The sequence below is a fragment of the Orycteropus afer genome, unplaced genomic scaffold, assembly GCF_000298275.1.
Source record: "Orycteropus afer afer isolate SDZICR_OR568_19922 unplaced genomic scaffold, OryAfe1.0 scaffold00021, whole genome shotgun sequence".
Classification (NCBI taxonomy): Eukaryota; Metazoa; Chordata; class Mammalia; order Tubulidentata; family Orycteropodidae; genus Orycteropus; species Orycteropus afer.
Genome location: NW_006921608.1, coordinates 8,219,292 through 8,238,220, shown reverse-complemented (window position 1 = coordinate 8,238,220; position 18,929 = coordinate 8,219,292). Strand labels below are relative to the sequence as shown.

The window sequence follows — 18,929 nt, the reverse complement described above, 5'->3', positions numbered from 1 at the left end:
TACTTATAACATTGAGGGTTTTTTGTTTTGTATTACCAATCTATAGAAGCATTTCTGCTTTTATTTGCATTCTTAAACTCAGCTCCATGATGCAGGAGAATGGAGCCTGGCCCCCATCTCAGCTCCACATTGGCTCTCTTAGAACCTAAAATCAAGTAGGTGCTCAGTCAATGTTGCTAAAGAAGTCAATTAATTATTAGCAAGAATGTTTACTATAGTTCATATTAGCTGAGTCCAGAAATATTTACAGGCCTAAAGTCAGTGAGGAAAAAAAATAGAAATTAGGTCATGTCACTGAGGCCCATTTTAAGAAGTAGCTAAAATCAGAGAAGAAATAAAGCTTTCACAAGATACATGCTAGAATAAAAACATTTTAAAATCTTAATTCTTGTATAAATTTTTATTTTAAGTGACCAGTGAAAACAAGTGACAGTTATGCAAATTTTAAATGCAGTTTTTGTTTTTAACAACAAAAGAGGTTACCCACTGCCATCGAGTCGGATCTGACTCATAATGACCCCTCCTTGGGTTTCAAAGGTGGTATCACTATGGAAGTAGTTTGACCAACTTCCTTCCGAGAAGTGGCTGGTGAGTTTGAACCTCCAGCCTTCTGGTTAGCAGTCAAATGCCTTAGACACTACACCACCAGAGCTCCCACAGCTAGAGGGAGTCTAGAGAAATCCAACTAACATAAAAAAAGACATTAAAAATTGTAAGAATTGGGAACACTGAAAAAAAAAAAAACTCATTGACCTATGTCACTTTAGTTTTGTATATTTCACTGTGTGTAAATTATATTTCAATAAAATGTATTTTTAAAAATTATAAGGATTTACAATAAATGCATAGAAACCATGAGCAGTGAATCATAAACAGAGTGAGAAAAAGATGTGTAAAGTAATATGTTTGAATTTTTTCTTAAAGTAACTTTCTTCAAACTGTTTCATGAGAGAGAGGTCTACTGTTCAATGATTTGGTTCAATTAATAAAACAATCCTCCTAATTCCTTTAATGAAATAGCCTTCATAAATCTGTCACTTTTTATGGAAAATTACCATGTTCTTCCCAAAATGCCATTTCTCTCCAAAATGTCCTTTGATGTTACCTTTAGAGATCAATTGTTGGGCTGGATCCCAAGTCTGTTGGTGCAGTCACTCATGCTGTGTATGTTTTCACAGTCTTTAAGGCAGCTTTGAGGTAATAACTAACGGGCAGTTAAGGAAGGGCACATCATGTAGGACATATTTTATTCTAGTGCATCTAGGACTTCCCTGTCTCTGACCTCATCTTATGTTGGTTTCTTCACCTTCACTTCATTCCATCTACGTTATCGTTTTATCAGTTTTCTCTAATACCATGCTTGTTCTTGCCTCAGGGTATTGGCACGTACTCTCCTCACAGCTTAGAACACTCTTCATCCACATGACTCAGCTCATTGTCTCCTCTTCAGAGAGGACTTCCTTGACCACCTTATTTATTGTTGTCCCTTTCTCAAATTTCCCAGTCCCTCTTTCTCATATTATCCCTCCTTATTTTCTTCAGCTCACATACCTTCAGCTCACATACCACTGTCTGTAATTCTTTGTCTTTCCCCACCACTGAATGAAAACAGGGGCTTTCTCTGTCCTGCTTTCTGCCTCTAACTCTGAGAACAGTACTGGCTAGACAGTAGGAATAAAGTGAACATATTTTAAGTGAATGGCCAAATCCCAGTGGTGATGGCATGTTAAAAAGGAACAAACCACCAAAGAAAGAAACCTTTTTTGTAAAGAAGTAAGGATCTGTTACGGTAGGATTTTAGGCGTTGGCATGCTGCTGGAAGAGCACTTTTGGAGATTATGGCTCCCTAGTGCTTGCCAACTCTTCCAAAGTAAGAAACAACCGGCTCCATAACCACCACGGCACTGCTTCCCGCCAGGAGACTTCAGAACCATAAACATAGCTTCATTATTAAGGTTATAATCAAGGCAGATGTTTTTGACTAAGCATACTTGTTTTCTAATACACGAGTATTCCTCCCTAACTCTGAATGTTAACATTGTGGCATGTAAACACACACTCTAATACATTTAGTCACTGCACTAATACATAATAGTAATGCAATGCATTTATATACATAACTATGGTAACGTTGAAAATACTAAACTTTACATTTTTGTCATCTCCAGAAATCAAATACTTAGTATCAGAAACTTAGTTTTTAAATACTATTCAGAGAGAAATGTTTTATCAAACTTTACATTTGTGTCATCTCCAGAAATCACTTAGTATCAGAAACTTAGTTTTTAAATACTTTCAGAGAGAAATGTTTTATCAAAACTTTACCTGGTTCCTGGACATTACAGCTGGTAAACTGGAATTTCAACTATAAACCAACACTAAGTTCATATGCAGCTACTTTTGCATTTTACATGCTGATATTTGCTGGTAAATTAATCAAAAGGGCTTATATGTCATCATCTTTGTATCCTCATATTTGTGATAATAGGTGCTCAATAAATGTTTGTTGAATAAATGGTTACTACTTGCTTGGCCTAAAATTTTAGATGATTGTGTCAAGGTAAAATAAAGCTTCCTAAATAGTAACTTAAGATGATAATAATTTCAAATTCCATATTTTAAAAAGGAATAATATTTAATATAGAAAAAACTATTAAGTGAGAGAAACTTTAAAGGATCAAGAGTGTTTGTGTGTGTGTGTGTGTGTGTGTGTGTATTCTCCTGCCAGGAACATGCCAACATTCAAGGAATGGCACTTTAAGATCCAGACATCTGCACGTTGACTAGCCACTAGTGCAATCAAATGAGTTATAACAGCGATAGGGTGTCTGGTTAGCTCTTTGTACCTGCGACTTAGGGTAAATAAGTCTTTTATAGTAAATCAGGCAAATGACAGCAAAGTAGGAATTCAAGCCCAGGTCTGTTTGCATGGAGAGCATTCTCTGTTTTATCCTAGCTGGTGCTCTTAAAGAAGAATATAAACAGACAGGCCTTGACAGTGACCGGTTCCGGGCATTAGAGGAGCATGTACACCATTCTTTCTGGACTCTTTAGCCTATTCTTGCCTCCCTCCCTCTTAAGACCAATGTGAGGGGTGCACTTCACTGGATTTTCTTCTGTTAAGTTTCACACTGGGATTTCCCTCTCTTAAATACTTGGAGAAAATGTAAATTGGTTAGTTAAACTAACATACAGTCCTAGGCTTTAAACAGATTTTATTCTAGGATAGGAAAAGAAATTTCAGGGAGAAAAAGAAATTGAATTAGAGACAAGAGCTCATCTTGGTAAGATAGTTTTCTAACTCTTGTCCTTTAAATGACATGTAAGGATATGAGCTCTGGTGGCATAGTGCCTAAAGCATTTGACTGCTAACCAGAAGGCTGGCGGTTCAAACCCACTAGCCACTCCTCGGAAGAAAGGTTGGGCAGTCTACTTCCTTAGTGATACTGCCTCGGAAACCCAAGGGGGGATCACTATGAGTCACTACTCAATGGTAGTGACAATGTTCTCTTGATTTTTATTTTCTTTTATGACTATAGTTATGTCACATTATCAGAACCAGATTAAAGCAGAAACTATGACTTTTTAATATTCAGTCAAATGTTGATGATATATAAGTAATTCTTCCCATCCCAGCAAGTAAGCTGTTTCACATTCTTTCTGGGTTATAGGGCCCACTGGATAGCCTGCTTCCAGAATCTTTATCCCTTCCCCGTCCTACCACTCACCAGTAATCCCCTGAGTCCTTCCTGTAATCCTTCCGTTTGCAGTTAGTCTTGCTGTAGGTTGTGAGTCCTTGCTGTAATCGCTCCGTTTGCAGTTAGTCTTTGCTGTAGGTTGTGAGTCCTTCCTGTAATCGCTCTGTTTGCAGTTAGTTTTGCTGTAGGTTGTAGACCAGCTTCCATGCTTTGGTGACTCATCGACGGCTGCCTGAGCACATTATGTAGGAAACTGAGAGTGAGTTTTTTTCTTTCAAATGAACACAAGAAGAAAATCTTTCCTGTATTTTTGGAATATAGATTTATATAGATCAAGGTCCCTGGGTGACACAAACGGTTAAGCACTTGACTTTTAGCTGAGCAGTTGGCAGTTCAGACCTGCCTATAGAATCCTGGGAAGACAGAACATGCTATCTCCTTTTGAAAGGTCACGACCTTGAAAACCCTGTGGTGCGTGATTCCTCTCCCACACACATGGAGCCGCCACAAGTTGGAATTGACTCTGGCAACCAGCAAGATTTAGAGCAAAATACAGAAAGTTGAGCCAAGTGAAATAAATTGTTTTAATTCAAAGCTAATGAAAATTATCAATCCCTATTAGATCATTTTACCATGATTAGAACAATTTTAATAGGTTTTTTCATAAAATGAAAAGGAGCTCTGGTGGTGTGGTGGGTAAGGCATTTTGCCGCTAACCAGAAGGTTGGTGGTTCAAACCCACCAACTGCTCCACAAGAAGAAGATGAGACAATCTGCTTCCATAAAGACCTATGGCCTTGGAAACTCTGTGGGGTCACTATGAGCTGGAATCGACTCGATAGCACTGGGTTGGGTTGCGTTTCATAAAATGAGACGATTTATTTTGAAGGGCCACTCTTACCAATGGATGATATAATTTTTGCCTTTTTTATTTTTATTTTTATTTTTGTAAAAATTTCCCACGTCTGATTTCTTTTGGAAAGCAATAGTCAAGCACATTAGAGATTAATGCTTTTGGAAACATCTGCCTTCCGCTGTATGGCTGCCTCACAGCGTATTTGCACTCGCAAGACAGCATGTTTTAAATGAGTCCACTGATTTTCTGTGCATGTCTTCTTCATGCCTTTTTTGCCAGCAGAGGTAACTCTGGTTTTGTATGCCTGCATTAAGGCTGGCCCTGGAGAGTAAAGCACACTCAAGACCAGGGTAGTTGAAAATTTTCCAATCCTAAAGATATGTCTCATAGATGGTACAATTTAATTATACCCCAAATGTTTCATCTAAATTTACTTTTCTGTCTCTTCCTTTTTACTCTGTCCTTCACTTTTTATCGATCCACCGGCTGACAGTGTCTTTACATCCAAAATGCAAAGCAGACAAATGGGCATCTCAGGGACGAACATGACTAAAAGCACCAGCATCAGTGGAGACATGTGCTCACTAGAGAAGAATGATGGCAGCCAGTCTGACACTGCAGTGGGCGCCTTGGGCACCAGCGGCAAAAAGCGGCGCTCTAGCATTGGGGCCAAAATGGTAGCTATTGTTGGTCTCTCGAGGAAAAGCCGCAGCGCTTCTCAGCTCAGCCAAACGGGTAGGAATTTTTATGTTACTTTTGACTTCATATTTGTGTTGTCATTAAAATACATATTCTTTCTCTTACTTCTCTTATTACAGTAATGTGTGATTGATGGTACCATTTCCAGAGGAAGGAGGGCGCTTTAAACAAGTTAATCTTCTGAAACGTAAAACTGGCTTTATTTTTCAGTGAGGAGAGAACCTGCTTCAAAACACTGTTTTTGTTTGAAATGTGTGCGTCTTTTCTCCTCAGGGGGAGTTAAGCTGTAGTACCCCTGATTATCAGTTGCTGATACTTTGTAAAGATACACTGATCTTTGGAATCTGCTTTTCTTTAGGTAACATTCTTTGTAAGTTTCTGTTATTTTCCTCAAGTTGGAACCAGACAAATTAATTTTCATTCTCAGCACGCCCTGTGATGATGACATCTCATATTTTGTATGAACAATATAGCTTTTTTATTGTTGACAGCCTGACTTCCTTTTCAGTTTGTAAGCAACACTTACCAGTAATAGCAATTTTCTCACTGCTGTTTTTACTTCCTTGTTAAAACTCCAAGCAGTAAGTCTCCAGCAGCAAGGATGGAGGGATTTTCTGCTGACAGTGAAGATGTTCAAAGCTTTGCTACTTTATAATTCAGTTTCTAAATCACATCTGCAAAAATAAATTACATACAACACTCCTACTCAGAAACGCCACTGTTAGCAATTAAGAAATTTGTGAGTCAAAGCAGTGGCTTTTTTCAAATGGGTGTTGATAATTAAACGTTAAATCCCTGGAATCTTGGAAATAATAGCATATCTTCTACTTAGCAAACAAGTGAAAGCATATAATGTCGTGTTTGTTTTACAGCAAATAAATTACAGGCAACTGGATTAAATCTAATTTCTGCTTGCATACTAGGGTTCTTGTACACAGAAGTCAGGGCATAAATCCAACAGAATTTAAGAGTACATTAATTCCTGGACCCGGCTAATTGATTGTTCAAACTACAATAATGATTTTGGAATATGAGCCTTGTATAATAATATTGTATTGAAATAATTATTTGATAACTATTCTTTATATCCTGGTTGTAGCTCACTATATTTAATGTGATTATTGTTGTAGGAATTTTTCATTTGGTGATTTAAAATACTATTTTACATTTTTAATGTAGAACTCTAGCTTTCATTTATGGACAAAACAATCATATTTAAACTATGATATTTCAAATTGTTGAAATTTATACATAGTTAACTGTATTGTGCCAATATGATAGGTGTTGGCCTTTTGTTTTGTTTTTGTATTTTTCTATCTGTTAGAATGGTACTTTTTTTCCTCACATTTTCTCATTAACATTTTCAAGCATTAAGAACCTAAAAGCAGACATTGATAAGACTGCAAGTTAGATAACATGTACTGTTAAGTTAAATAAGCAATTCCATCCACTCGGTTGTTTAACTGTTGTACACTTGCTATGTGACAGACACATGGAGAAAAAAAATGAGTAAGAAATCCTTTATAGCTCTGAGTTGCTTATGTCTAGTAGAAGACAGACATGTAAACAGAATGCTTCAAGGTCTTAGGCATTTGACTGCTTACCAGAAGGCTGGCGGTTCAAACCCACCAGTCACTCTTCGGAAGGAAGGTTGGGCAATCTACTTCCATAGTGATACTGCCTCGGAAACCCAAGGAGGGGTCGCTATGAGTCGGGGCCGACTCAATGGCACATAACAACAACAACAACAAGAATTACAAAGAAGGTGCATTAGATGCTCAGAATGAGGCTTCTTGGCCCAACATGGAATTCTAGGAGTTAATCCCTGGAAATGATACCTGATCTGGGGCCCTAAAGACAATTAACTGCTAACCAGATAAAGAGTAATTAGAAACCTGGTCCAGATAGAAACCATTGTGAACATAGGCATAGAGGTGTGATATATACAGAAATGGTAAGCAATTAAGAGTAATTTTTGTCTAAAATGTTAAAGAGAATGTGGTTAAAGATGGTGGCTGACAGATAAGTAAAGACCAGGTCGTGCAGAGTCCATCAGATTGATTGATTGGTTGTAGTGACTGGTTGTATGTATGTGGTTTAGTGAAGGAGAGTGAATTTTAAGATTTATTCCCATATTTCTGACTTGCAGCACCTAGTTGATAGTCATGTCACTAATAGATACTGAAAATATAAGACAAGTTGGAAGACAGAAAAGGGTGAGTCCTTCAATTTAAGACATTTTGAATTTAAAATGTTTATGAAATATCCAAGTGAAAATGTTGAGAACAGATTTAAATAAACACTTCTGAAGATAGTGCCATACCAAGGGCATAAATCTGGAAGTTAGAATGTTTAGGTGATGCATAAAACCATGAACATGGCTAAGGTTGTCCAAATAGCTCCGATGGTTAAAGCATTTGGCTGCTATTTAAAAGGTCGGTGGGTCAAGCACAGAGGTTGCCCACAAACACTACAGATGAAAGAACATTAGGCCAAGACAATACTTGTAGAAGATTCACATTTTAGATTTAGCAGAGAAAGAGGAGCCCATGAAGGAGACCAAAAAGGAATGTTCATGAAGAAAGGGCAAAAACTACTAGAGAGTAATGTCACAGAAGAGTATAAAAGATTCTACGAAGAGAGTGCTCAAGGTTTCTCAAGGATTATTTTCATGTCTTCATAATTTTAGCATTAATATCCCATATATTTTTCTTTGAAAATATTTTTATTACAAAATTACAGATCTGTTAATGATACACTGTAATTCTGTAACAACACTGATCTGTTTTTCATGTATGAGTAGTTAAAGGTTTTTCTTTTCAAAAGCATGATGTTGCAGATTTAGGAGCTATATATAGTATCGTTCCTTGTTATGTTCTATAACCCTTTCCTATACAGAGAATAGCAGAAAATAAATCACCATTCTTTGTTGATGTATTCATCAGTGGTGGCATTATAATGATTAAAATACTGATCATTTTTTAAATATGCAGGTATTTCTACCTACTTAATAGCTTTGACCTATTGGTAATGGAATTCAGAATATCTCTCATTGTAAAGCCTGAGTTTAACTGCAGGAATGTTTTACAATTACTATACTATAAATTTTCAACGGACTTCAAATTCTATATTTTTGTATATATGTGTATGTTTCAAGTATAGTTTTTATGTTTTCTTAGGAAAAATCTACTTACAGGTTCCCACAGTGTTGAAACCTTCAAATTTAGTAATATAAGCTATTTGATCATAGGATACCATTATCTAAAGTAATGAACTTATTTTATGATGTTGGATCTTAACAATAGCTCCTTTGTTTAGACATAAATATATGCAGTATATTGAGGAACCAAGAGATACCTAAAACCAAGAAGTACCATGTACATTTTCAACTAGTATGTATTTTCAAAGATTCATTTAGTATTCTCTTGATTTTGCTGAATCCCATATGGAGATCTGTATGTAATTAAGTTACATAGCTATCAGTTAATGAATGATACACCATAATGTTTTCAATTTAGTAAGATGATCTTTGTCATTATAAAAATAAATATCATTGTACTACTATGGATTTCAAGATCAGACAGGACTACTTCCCTGCTTTCTGAAGATCAGAAAATTCAGTAAAATGGGATCTCCCTAAAGAATAGTGAAATGATTCTGTACAACATCATAGTGATCATATGTAAACAATATTTGGCAAACAGAAATTAATTATAAAGGTGTGTTGACCAATACACATGATGACTATCTTTCTTCCTTTGCCCAACTATTTTGTCTACTCCTTTGCCTGTTATTTGGAAACTCATCTTAAAGCCACCATTTCAAAAGAATAAAATATGACTTGATAAGCATCATAACAAAATAAAAAGCATATAGAAGGAATAAAGAGATTAGTATTGTATTTCTTACCCTAGGTTATGTAAGATATTAAATATGGCTTATTTTAAAATCTTCATATCTAAAATCATAACGTGTTCATCTGATGATGAAATTAATACCTGCTGTCCTAACAGGGTTTTTATAAAGATAATACTTTAAAATATTTGGGAAAGTACTTAGAAAATTTAAGGTTACTTTGTAGATGTCAGACATTAGTAGCAAATTCAGCCTCATGTGGGAATCATGAATTCAATTTTAGACGTGTTGGTTCTAAGATGCCTTTTAGATATCTAAGTGAAGTGTTATATGATCAGTTAGATATATGGGTCTTGAGCTCAGAAGGTCAAAACTAATTAGATGATTTGAGAGTAATCAGCTGGTAGTATTAAAAGCATGGTATTGGATGTGATTACTTAGGGTAAGTTGAACTAGCCTGGGACACTCCAACATCTAGAAGTCAGGAAGAGGAAGAGAATCCATTAGAGAATTAAGAGAGAGCAACCATTAAAACAAGAAGAATATGTTATCTTGGAAACCAAAGGAAGAAGGTATTTTAAGAATGAGGACAAGATCAACTGTGTCAGGTGCTTCTGAGAGGTTAAGAAAGATGAAGAGTGATAATTTATCATTGAATTTGGCAAGATGAAGGAATTTGGTAAATGCTGACAAACCTTATAGTTGTAGACAAAGCATGGTCAGAGCAAGTTAAAGAAAATGGGAAGTCAGGTAGAGTCAGGGAGCATAACTTCAAGAATGGGAATTAAAAACAAAAACAAACCCACTGCCATTGAGTTGATTACAACTCATGGCTACCCCATGTTACATGAAAGAACTGCTCCATGGAGTTTTCTTTGTTTCTCATCTTTACAGAAGCAGGTCACCAGGCCTTTCTTTCAGTGTCCCGGAATGGGTTTGAACTGCCTTCCTCTAGGTTAGTAGCTAAGCCACAAACCATTTGCAGGGGCCTTAAGAATAAGAATTGAAACACCTCATACTTACTGAGTGTGTGTTATGCTCTAAGTATTACCTTAAATACTTTACAAGTAAATCACTTAGTCTTTATAACACCATTATAAAACGGGTAAATTACCATTATCTCCATTTTATAGGTGAGCAAACAAAAGTATATAGGTGAAATAGCATCCCCAAGTTTACCCAGTTAGTAAGTGTAGAAGTTGAAATTTAATTCCAGGCAGCATGGATCTGGAGCCTTCAATCTTAATTATTCTGTTAATATCTAGACCACCATTGTCTAATAGAACTTTCCGAGATGATGGCATGTCCTGTACGGTAGCCACTAGCTACATTTTGGCTACTAAGCACTAGAAATGTGGCTAGTGCCACTAAAGAACTGAATTTTAAATTTTATTTAATTTTCAATTAAAATAATTTAAATTTAAATAGCTACAAGTGACTAATGGCTACTGTGTTGTACAGTGGAGATAAAAATCAACTCTAAAATTTTTGAACAAATAGAAATAGCACTGTGGCTTGGTGGAGTCAGTCAAGGAAGAATTTATTTGTTTTGTTATTTTGGGAGATAAAGAATGAAAAAGGGGATAATTTTGGGAACAACTGAGTAGGTAAGACAGCATTGGATCTAGAATTTAAGTGCAGATTAGCTAACCTCTTTTCATCCTGTAGTACTTCCTAAGCTCACAGTACTTTAATTTATTCTTATTATAATACTTAGTAACTGTAATTATTTATTTATTTGTCTATCTCCTGGCTGGAGTCTCTGCGTAGTTCAAATGGTTAATGTAAGTGGCTGCTAACCTCAAAACTGGAGGTTCAAGCAGAAAAATGAAACAAGATCTGTACCTCGCACCATACACAAAAACTAACTCCAGATGGGTCAAAGACTTAAATGTGAAACCTAAAACTATAGAGTTCCTCAAGGAAAAACTAGAGGCAAATTTAGGGGCCCTAATATATGACATAAATAGACTATCAAGCACAACCCAAAATGCACAAACAGCAGATGAGAAACTAGATGAATGGGACCTTCTGAAAATTAAATTTTTATGTGCTTCCAAAGACTTCTCCAAAAGAGTCAAGAGAACCTACAGATTGTGAAAAAATATTTGGCAATGGCATATCTAACAAGGGACTTATCTCTAGAATTTATAGAAAACTAGCACTTCAACAACAAAAAGACAAATAATCCAGTTAAAAAATGTGCAGAAGACATGAATAGACACTTCACCAAGGAGGATATTCAGGCAGCCAACTAACACATGAAGAAATGCTGTCGGTCATTAGCCATTAGAGAGATGCAAATCAAAACAACAATGAGATATCATCTTGCCCCAGCACTAGTAGCAAAGTTCAACAAGACAGAAAATAACAAATGCTGGCAAGGATGTGGAGAGATTGGGATTCTCATACACTGCTGATGGGACTGTAAAATGGTACAACCACTGTGGAAAGAAGTATGATGATTCCTTAAAAAGTGTGAATTAGAAATACCATTTGACCCAGCCATTCCATTACTAGATATACATCCTAAAGAAGTGAGAGTCATGACAAGAACAGACATGTGAACACTGCTCATTGCAGCACTATTTACAATAGCCAAAAGATGGAAACAACCTAGGTGTCCATCAACTGAGGAATGGATAACCAAACTTTGGTACATACACACAATGGAATACTATGCAACCCTAAAGAATAATGTAGAATCTGCAAAACACCGCATAACGTGGATGAACTTGGAGGACATTATGCTGAGTGAAATAAGTCAATCGCAGAAGAACAAATATTGTATTAGTCCATTATTGTAAAAGTCAAGGAAAGGTTTATGTATGTTAGGAAATTTTCTTTGTTGTTACCACGAGTGGGAGGGTAGGGTAGGGAACACTCTTAGATAGATAGAGATAAGTAGTGATTTGGGTGAAGAAAAGGGCAATGTGCCAAATGTGAGTGATCAACATGGTGGCATTGAGGAAGAGGAAGACATAGAAAGATACATGAGAGGTGTAGATAACAAAGATGAACCCTTTTGCACATGCAGTACTGCATTGTCAGTGGAGGCAAACATGGGTATATGGGTGAATAAATGGGTGGACAGGAGCTCTGGTAGCATAGTGCCTAAGGCACTTGACCACTAACCAGAAGGCTGGAGGTTCAAACCCACCAGCCACTCCTCAGAAGGAAGGTTGGGCAATCTACTTCTATAGTGGTACTGCCTCGGAAACCCAAGGAGGGGTCTCTATGAGTCGGGTCCAACTTGACGGCACATAACAACAACAACGACAGAATTATTAGGTATGTCTGTGAAGTGGGAGTGTACCCAAGACCATGTATAGGGTTGGCAGACAATGGTCCTATAACTGTATTTGTGTGATCTGAATTTCCAGGTATATAATAGAGCTGACAAGGGACAAGGTTGTAGTCACTTCTTAGTCACAGCCAGCTACACAGAGGGACTGGGTAGTTGAACCTGTGGGCTCGGGACCATAGTCACAGGGGACATCAAGCTCAATTGGCATAACATACTATACAAAACATTGTTCCACCTCCTACTTTGGCGAGTAGTGACTGGGATCTTAAAAGCTTGCAAGCAGCCATCTAGATCCAACGATGAGTCTCTCCTTGTCCAGAGCAAAAGAGAATGAAGAAAACCAAAGATTCATGGAAACAATTACTCCTAGTGACTGGTACACCATATGATCTTCAGCCTATATGACTATGAGACCAGAAGAACTAGATGGTGCCCAGCTACCACTGTCAACCACTCGGAGGGGGATCTATATAGGAGAGACTGGATAGAGAGGGAGAACAATGTGGAACAAAACTCAAAATCATTTGGAGAAAAAAAAGGGCGGAGGGACCAGGTTTGCTGGTCTGATAGAGCCTGGTGGAACTAATGAGACTATGACCCCTAGTTGCCCCTCAGGTCTGGAATTGAACCCATACCTGTGGCTTCCAGCCAAACAAAAGACAGGCATATGGGTTGAACATTTACCTGAGGCAGATACACTCCTTGGAGAGAACAATCATGGGAGAAAGAAGGGCTGTTTATGCACAGGAAGACAGCTCAGGGGGCAGGAGTGCTTGGAGGGATGGACACAGGGAAGAGGTAACTATTGGAAGGAAGTGGGAGGTGGGAGGGGAGCTGTTGCATTGTGGTAAATTGTGGTCAATGTCATGAGACAACGTGTATGTGAACTGCTGTATGGAAAGTGAATTGGCTCTGTAAATTTTCACCCAAATCACAATTAAAAAAAGAAAAAGACTGGAGGTTCAAGTCTGTTCAGAGGTGCCTTGGAAGAAAGGTACTTCCAATCTCTTTCTGAAAAATCAGCCATCGAGAACATTATAAAACACAGGTCTAATTCTTTCACACAAAGGGTCACCATGAGTCAGAAATTGACTCAGTGAGAACTGGTTTTTTAATTCCTGGCTAAGCATTTTTTTGTTTGTTTGTTTTAATTTTAGGTATCCTTCTCAGTGTGTGGCATAGTACAAATATATTGATCATCTGTGTGGGGTACATTATTCAATCGTCTGGGAAATAGAAAATAGAACCTATTTTTATTTTTTAATTTAAAAGACAAAAAAGATTTTAAGCTTCATTAATATTTAATACATGTTTTCACCCTGGTGTTCTCCGTTGGTCTGGGTCTTAATTTTCACAATTTACATTATGTGACCAAAGACACATCTGTTGTTATTGAAATGTGGCTGGTGGAACTAATGGCGACCTTATGTGTAACAGCAAAATGGTGCTCACTCCTGCTCTATCTTCATGATCTTTGATGTGGTTAAGTCCATTGTTTCAGTCACTGTGTAAATCCATATCATTGAGGGGTCTTTTTCATGGACCTCTCTACTTTACCAAGCATGATGACCTTTTCTGGGGGTTGGTCTTTCCTCATGACATACTGAAAGTCAGCAAGATGAGGTTTCACCATCCTCACTTCTAAGGAGCATTCTGGTTTTATTTCTTCTAAAACTGGTTTGTTTGTTCTTCTAACCATCCAGGATATGTTCAATATTCTTTACCAATACCACAATTCAGATATGTCAACTCTTCTGTCTTCTTTTTGTATTGTCCCACTTTCCTTTCAACTGATCGTAATACATTATGAATAATATTGTAAAGAATGAGGACTCCAAAACACTTTGTTGTGCTCATGTGGAATCTGTACATGGATCAAGAGACAGTAGTTCCAACAAAATAAAAGGATACTCCCTAGTTTGAAATTGGAAAAGGGGTGTGGCAAGGTTGTATCCTTTCACCATGCTTATTCAAACTGTAGCTGAACAAATAATCTGAGAAGCCAGACTATATCAAGAAGAACACAGCAGCGCTCTTCCTTTCCAACCTGGTTGCAATGCTATGGCTCCAGCAAAGAAGCGTGGTGAGAAGAAGAAGGGCCGTTCAGCTATCAACGAAGTGGTGACCAGAGAGTACACCATCAACATTCACAAGCGCATCCATGGAGTAGGCTTCAAGAAGCGTGCCCCTTGGGCACTCAAGGAGATCCGGAAATTTGCCATGAAAGAGATGGGAACACCAGATGTGCGCATTGACACCAGGCTCAACAAAGCTGTCTGGGCCAAAGGAATACGAAATGTCCCATACCGCATCCATGTACAGTTGTCAAGAAAATGTAATGAGGATGAAGATTCACCAAACAAGCTCTACACATTGGTTACCTACGTACCTGTAACCACTTTCAAAAACCTACAGACGGTCAACGTGGATGAAAACTAACAGCTGATTATCAAATAAAGTTTTAAAACTGCAAAAAAAAAAAAGAAGAAGAACACAGCATCATGATTGGACATAGACTTATTAACAGCCTGCAGCATGGGAATGGAGCAACCTTGCTTGAAGGTTGAAGAAACTTGAATGAAGTTCACCTTGAATGAAAATGAAGACATCTTGAAACACTGATGAAGTTAAAAGACTGCAGCCTTCAGTATGAATTATACCGGAATGAAAAGAAAATGAAAATCCTCACAACCGGACCGATAAGCAACATCATGACAAATAGAAAATTGAAGTTGTCAAGGAATTTATCCTACTTGGATCAACAAGTAATGCCTATGGAAGCAGCAGTCAAAAAATCTAACAGCTTAGTCACTGAGCAAATCTGCTGCAAAAGACCTCTTTAAAGTTCTAAAAAGCAAAGATGTCACTTTGATGATTAAGGTGCTCCTGACCCTTATTGTTGTGTTGTTGTTATGTGCTGTCAAGTCAGACCCTACTCACAGCGACCCCTCCTTGGGTTCCTGAGGAGGTATCACTACAGAAGTAGATTGCCCACACTTCCTTCCAAGGAGTGACTGGTGGGTTTGAACCACCAGCCTCCTGGTTAGCAGTCAAGTGCCTTAGGCACTACGCTACCGGAGCTCCCACTCCTGACCCTACCTGTGGCTATTTCTGTTACTTCTTATGCATGTGAAAACTGGACAAGGGAAAAGCATATACCAATTCTTAAAAGACTCAAGCTTTATTTCTAATATAAAATTCAGAAAATAATTTATCACAGTCATTGAAAGCATAATTCGCAATAACATGAATTTGTTCACTTAAATTTTCACAACTTGAGGGATATGCATTATCCCTCGCATTTTACCCAAGAGAAAAATTGAGACTCAGAAAGTTTCATAGTATGCAAACAACCTCAAAGCTGGTACTCTCTCTGTGACCCCGCTGTCGCTAGCAATATGTTGTTATAATTAGCTCTTTTCAAATCATTAGGAGAAGAAAAACTTCAAATTAAAAACTCCTCAGGGAAAGTGCTTTTAATTTCATATAGGTTTTATTTAATTGGATGTAATTTTAACATGTAAATAGCCAAGAGGCATTGTACATGCTCATAATCAGTGAAGGCCTGGTAACTGTAAATAACTAAACCATAAAGACTTGAACTCTGAATGAAGAAATGTATAACTAAAGAGCAGTCCTTTAGTTTCGTTAAAATTAAATGTGTTAAGGGCACTGAGCATCATAGTGTAAATGGAAAAACAATTTTTAAGGTAAAGACCACTTTTAATGAAATTTCCATGTACTCTTGAGTAAAGGTATGGAGCTGCTAGATGCCTTTTGTAAAATTGGGATCTGTTCCCATTACCTGCTAAGAAGACTTCCAAAGAGGCAATTGCAATTATTTGTTGGAAATTTAATAAAGCCCTAGCTAAGCAGCATAAAATTCTACCAGGAATAATGATAACTCACCCTTCCAAAGTGTGGAAAAAAGATGGGACTGCTGGCTCATGGTCCCCTTGGGCCTTGAAATCTACTTGGTATCGCAGACTTTGTAGAATGGAAAACACTGAGACAGGATGTGTCTTTCTTTGATGCTGCTCCAACTAGACAAATCCTTCTAACTTTTTATTCCAAGATGAGGTTTTTAAACATTCACGCTCTGTTATTACTATCTTATAACAATCCTTTTATTTTCCATGGAATTATGATTTACTAGAGGATCAAACCAGTTGCTGTTGAGTCATTTCCAACTCCTGGTGAACTTCTACTATGTGAAGGACATTGTGGTGTGTGCTAAAGATAGTAACTGGGATTTTTTTCATTTAGGAGAGATTTAACAAATAAGTAAAGTAATAATTGGTCAAAATTACAAAGCTTGCTTTGACAGATAATTACCTCTTGGTATGAGAGTGTGTAACAGGATACTAACCTAATCTGTTGGCTGAAATTCATCTTTCCTCTACTGATCTCTGACTAGATACTTTGCACATAGAGGGTTTCCCCAAACTGTTTCATGTTGTATATGCTGCCTTCTGTCTTTATGTTTGATTTGTCTGGCAGTGTATGCCATAGACTGCTTCCATGCATATGGCCCACAAATCTCCTTGTGGACACAGTGTTTTGTTTTGTTTTCTAGTAAAAACAATTGACAGCCAAATGACTTTGAAAAAGGATTTAAGTTCAACTGATGGATCTGAATTTGTATACCATGAGGGGAGAGGCAATAGATTGTAGTCTAATGTAGAACTGTCCCAGAGATTGACATATTGGGACAGTGGATCTAGCAAACTTCCACTCAGCATTGAAGTTTGGCACTGACATAGGAATGCAATTTCTTTTAGTCCATAAAGTGCTTTGGAGCATGCTTTTTTTTTTTTTTTTTTTTTTTTTAGTATGTGAGAATTAACTGCCTTTTACTTGTAACATCATAATTCAAGCTTAGACCTGAGAGTGGGACAAGAACTAATAGAGAAATATGAAATAAGGTGGAGAAATATTCCGATGGGGAAATTAATAGTGAGGTAGCACGTCATGAAGCAGTTTTAGAAGGGTGTAGAGACTGGAGAATTCCCTCAGCACCCCACAGAGAGCCACAGGGGGCTACGCTCATAACTGAGGCATTGCAACTTCAACGTCTTTCAACCAAAAGAAATACAGTAGCCAAAGGTAGAGGAACAGTGGCCACCAGCCTCCTCTCATATTCTTTCCCCTTGACCTTTAAAGTATCTCGATGCTTGTCCCTTTTCACCTTCCTCCTCTCTGTCAGTAGACATTTTATGCTGGAATTACAGCTATCTGTGTCAAAGGGAAGAGGACCTGGCCAAAGGGGCCCGACTTGCTGCCAACTACACTTTCTAGTTGTTCATTTAACCAGTCACTTGTGAAATGGGCATCCTGGAAACCCTAATTTGATAATGTTCTGCTTTGGTATGTTAAGATGGATTTCTAAAGAAAAAGTACAAAGACAGTTTAAGAGCCTTGTTCATTTGACCTATTTGAGAAGTTTTTCACACACACAAAAAAAAACTAAAAACACCTGTGTTTTACAAATAAAATAATAAACGTGATGACCATTGAAAAAGATGGCATGCTGTGTAATTGACAGATACATTTATAATGTTTGAAAAGTTCATTTCTTATTTCTAAATGAAATGGAAATCAGACGTTTCTGATTCCTCAAGGAGGTTTTAATATTTTTTGTTTCAATTCATACAGCACAAGGACCAGTTTTAAAGCTATGTAGGGCCTACTTTTAAAATCAGGTTCTGGAATTTAATCTCACTTATAGTCACATCTTTTATGTTTAATAATTTATAGTACTGAAGATAAGTGATTTGCATCATTTGTGCATTTGAATAGAATACTATTTCATATATTTAGATATGAATCAGCATCTTAATTCTGAGTTTGGGGCAGTGTGGATCTCTGGTAGAATTCTCACCTCCATATGGAGACCGAGGTTTAATTACTGGCCAGTGCACCTCGAGTGCAGCACTGCCCATCTATCCCTGAAGGCTTGTATGTTGCTATGACGCCGAACAGGTTTCCAAGGAGCTGATAGACTAGGAAGAAAGGCCTGGGAATCTGCTTCCAAAAAATCAGCCAATGAAAACCCTATGGATCACAACCAGCCAATCCCGTTGTGCGTGGTCACTATGAGTCAGGGGTGGACTCAGCAGCAACTGACAGCAACATTTCTGAGTTACACAGTCTCGACTTGAATAAAATTTCCTCACAGATTTCATGTACTGGATTAGTCCTCTTTTTAACCCTTTCCTGGATAGGTATTTACTTTTAATTTATCTTTGTATGTAGAAACTTAAACTGGGAACAATTACAAAGGCGTCATATAAAGATACTTATTTTTTTTTCCTGGGTTTTTCATGAAATAGCCCTGTGTATCAGTAAAGCCTTAGCTTTTTATGTTATTTTGCTTCATTTTGAATAAGAGAACTATATACATTCATCTAGCTTTAACTGTCTTTATTTTTCTTTGTCTTTTATGGCTGCTCAATCAGTCTTTATTTGTTCTTGGTATAATTTGGTTTTCATTCTTTTTTTTTTTTTTTTTTTT

At 37.3% G+C, this 18,929-nt stretch overlaps 2 protein-coding genes across 2 annotated transcripts in view; both read left to right on the top strand.

Annotated features, from left to right (window-relative positions):
- The window catches only part of RIMS2 (regulating synaptic membrane exocytosis 2), a 726,314-nt gene that overhangs the window by 624,932 nt on the left and 82,453 nt on the right, over positions 1-18,929 (top strand). The window contains exon 25 of the mRNA XM_042783638.1: positions 5,048-5,289. Coding sequence (XP_042639572.1) covers positions 5,048-5,289 — 242 coding nt within the window. The remainder of the gene's footprint in view (positions 1-5,047; positions 5,290-18,929) is intronic.
- LOC103191902 (60S ribosomal protein L31-like) lies at positions 14,477-14,854 on the top strand. The gene has a single exon (XM_042783639.1). It carries the CDS (start codon positions 14,477-14,479, stop codon positions 14,852-14,854), a length of 378 nt encoding a protein of 125 aa, XP_042639573.1.